The sequence below is a fragment of the Sapajus apella genome, unplaced genomic scaffold (genome assembly GCF_009761245.1).
Source record: "Sapajus apella isolate SASKATOON/1434 unplaced genomic scaffold, GSC_monkey_1.0 scaffold137, whole genome shotgun sequence".
In the NCBI taxonomy this organism is placed as follows: domain Eukaryota; kingdom Metazoa; phylum Chordata; class Mammalia; order Primates; family Cebidae; genus Sapajus; species Sapajus apella.
This window is the reverse complement of record NW_022437077.1, coordinates 1,145,069-1,148,559: the sequence shown is the minus strand read 5'-3', so window position 1 is coordinate 1,148,559 and position 3,491 is coordinate 1,145,069. Positions and strand designations below refer to the sequence as shown.

Below are 3,491 nucleotides of genomic sequence, written 5' to 3'. Positions count from 1 at the left end.
CAAAAAATTAGCTAGGTGTGGTGGTGCATGTTCGTGGTCCCAACTACTTGGGGGACTGGGGTGGGAGGATCAGTTGGGCCTGGTACATTGAGGCTGCAGTGAGCCATGATTGTGCCACTGTGTGCAGCTGGGCAACAGAGTAAGACCCTGAAGAAAAAAGAAAAGAAAAGAAAAGAAAAGAAAAGAAAAAAAGGAAAGGAAAGGAAAGGAAGGAAAGAAAGAAAAAGAAAGAAAGAGAAAGAAAGAAAGGAAAGAAGGAAGGAAGGAAAGGAAAGAAAGAAAGATTGGTAGAAAGAGAAAGAAAGAAAGAGGAAAAGAAAGAAAGGAAGGAGGGAGGGAAGGAAGGAAGGGAAGGAAGAAAGAAAGGAAGGAAAGAAAGGAAGGAAGGGAGGGAGGAAGGAAGGAAGGAAAAAGTCACACAGTGGGTAAATGGCAGAGCCAAAGGCTCGGAAGGCGAATCTGGATAAATAATGTTCTTTATTTCTGGCAAGATCTTTGACTCCGGGTGACCTTAGGTAAGTCATTCTCCATGTGTGAGGTTTAGACAGATGTTCAGGGGACCTGTGACTTCATGTCCATGTGTCCCTGTGGACATGTGACCTGCCTGTAACCTCCTTCTTGTCAGGGTCAGTATCTGCTAAGGCAACCCGTTCATGTGGAAGGGACAGACTCGGAGCCAGGGGGACCTGTGCCGTCCCTGCTCTGCCCCATACTAGCTGGGAGACCTGGAACCACTCGCTTTATTCCTCTGGGTTTCAGTTTCCCCCTTCTACAATGGAGCTGGCAACCAACCTCAGAAGTGCTGTTGTGTTCTATATGAAGAGCTGGGCACGCAGGGGTGAGAGGGCATCTCCCCAGTGGTCCCCAAGGTACCATGCCCATTTGTAGCATGAGCTATAGGAACCATGGGTAAGGGTCCCACATGGGATGATCTGGGGGTTCCCAAATACCCCTCCAGTTGGGTTTACCATACTAATACCACATCCCTGCCACTGGCCACTATCAGTGGACGTTAGAAGGGAGGTTCAAGTTGAGCAAGCTATCATGTTCCTTAACCTGGCCTTCCAGTTCTTTTCAAACGACCTCTAACCAGCCTTCCCTGCCTCACCTCCCACACTCCTCCACCCTGTGATGCAGCTCCCAGGCCACATATCCTTCCTGAAGCTGCCACATGCTTTTTGCCTCCTCCCCACCCCCAGCTTTTGCAGATCTGCTTGGAATACTCTTGCTCGCTTGGCCACCTCACATCCTATACTCATTCTTCAAGACCTGGTTGAAGTTACTTCCTCTGGGAAGCCCTCCAGGATTACTCAGTCTTTCTTCAGTGCTTCCAGCATCTTTTTCTGGTAACTCTGCTACAACTCTTAGCAAACACATTATTTTTGGCTGCTTCCGCTCCCTGATCCACTTCCTTCCTCCCACTTAGGTCTTGAGCTATTGGAAGGGAGGAATTACTTATCATCTGTGTAACTCTGGGCAGTTTACTACTCACTCAGCCTCAGTTTCCTCATCTGTGAACTGGGGCTGACAGTACCTAAAAGAGAAAAAATAATGCAGGTAAGGCACTAGAACTTATTGGCGGTCTCTAGATCTATCACAGTGGATCTTGGCAAATGTGGAGGGAACGAATGAGCGCTCCCTGGGAGGGTAAGGAAAATAAGGCTAATAAGCCTTTATTGGGCACTTTCCACATGTCAGGAAGGCACTGTGTTCAGAGCTTAACACCCACTATCTCCTTGAAGACTTTTATCAATCCTTTAAGGAAGAGACTATTATTGCCCCCATTTTACAGATAAGGAAACTGAGGCTTCAGCAGTGGAGGACGCTGCTGAAGGATGCCCAGCTAGCAGGAGCTGGAATTCACATTGAATCAATGTGGAATGAATGAATCACTTGGGCATGAGGGGAGGTGGGAGGACAAATAACCTGTATTTTATAATCATATAGTTTTAGAGCTGGAAACTCTCAGGTGACTTAGTCCAGGGGTTCTTAATTTGGGATCCATGAGTGGGGAGACTGATGGGTTCCAAAGTCAAACAGATAAGGCCCCCACCCCCCCGCCCTTGCCCAGTGGTTTCTGACCCCTCTGCCTCCTGCCAATCCTTGCATCCATGCAAGTCCTGGAGTCACCCAGCTTGTTCTTGCTTGGTACTGCTGGTATTTCAGTGTGATTGAGACTCCCAAAGTCTCCACAGTTGCTGGGGGTGTCCTTATCCCCATGCAGGGCAGGATCAGGAGCTGACGATGGCAACCTTTTCCTCTCCCCTTGGAGATGCCGGGAAAAGGGGAAGGCACATGGAGCAGGGGAGAGAGGTCAGACCTTGGAGGCAGACATACTGGGCTTCTAAGAACCACAAAGATAAGAACAGTAACAAAGGCTAGCATTTATTGAACACCTACTATGTGCCAGGCACTGTCCTAACCACTTGACACATACGAACCCTTTTTAGCCTCACAGCTCTTCGAGGTAGGTTCTGTTATTAACCCCATTTGACAGATGAGGAAACTGAGGCCCAGAGAAGTGAAGTGACTTGCCCGAGGCCAGGCAGCTGGTCAGTGCCAGAGGCTCCGCCATTCACTGGCCAGGGGCCCTGGGACGGGTCACAGCCACTTCTCTGGGGTCCTTTCCCCTTCTATTCCGTGCAGGACCCCACCTCATGGTCTCTCTGACGACTGAGCTGGTCTCTGTACAGCGTCCCAGCACACAGTAGGTGCTTAGTAAATGAACAGCCTTCCTTCCTCTTAACTCTGATGGGGGAAACCTGAGGCGGGGGCGTCTCAGCGGCGTGCTCGCTCCAGCATTCTCCCCCAGGCCAGGATTGAGTAACCGGCCCCTTCCCGACTACCCCCACCTCCCATTCTAACCCCAGAGCCACGCGGCGCCCGGTCTCGCCTCAGTTTTAATGACGTTGGTCAGAATCCCGAAGCTCCAAAAGCTGCGCCCCTAGCGGAGGAGGAGTGGGGGAGTCCGCCCCTCGCAAGTTCCCCCTCCGTCTGGCCGCCGAGGGAGGGGGAGGGGAGGGAGGGGGAGGGGGTCCCGGGGGAAACGCGTGGTCCCGGGGCCCCGGCGGGTGCTGGGCGGAGGAGCAGCCGCGCCCCGACGGCAGGGCGCCGGGCTAGGAGGCCTGGGCCTCGTCGTCCCCGCGGTGGCCGGCGTAGAGCGCGGCCAGGGGCCGGAAGCGCGGACCCCAGCTGCTGAGATAGGCGAAGTCCTGCTCGGAGCCCGACGAGCCGCTGTGCAGCGAGCTGAGCGAGGCGGCCGGCGAGTCCGCGCCCTCGAAGGCGTAGGTCTGGAAGGCGTCGTAGGGCGGCACCGACGGGTCCCCGTCCGCCAGCGCCACCTTGCGGCTGATGAAGTCCCTGAACACCGAGAAGTCCGGCTCGGGGCTCGGCGGCCCCTGCGGCAGCGAGTGGCGCTCGGAGGGCAGGTGGGCCTGCGGGGGGCTGCCCGCGCCCCCGCCCGCGCCCCCGCCCGCGCCCCCGCCCGCGCC

The 3,491-nt window shown here is 54.6% G+C and overlaps 1 protein-coding gene across 1 annotated transcript in view; it reads right to left on the bottom strand.

The window, feature by feature from the left end:
• Positions 1-2,364: 2,364 nt before the first annotated feature.
• CDH22 (cadherin 22) overlaps positions 2,365-3,491 on the bottom strand; it is a 135,589-nt gene continuing 134,462 nt past the window's right edge. The window contains exon 13 of the mRNA XM_032263705.1: positions 2,365-3,491. This exon is cut by the window's right edge and continues 1 nt beyond it. Coding sequence (XP_032119596.1) covers positions 3,117-3,491 — 375 coding nt within the window. The 3' untranslated portion in view covers positions 2,365-3,116.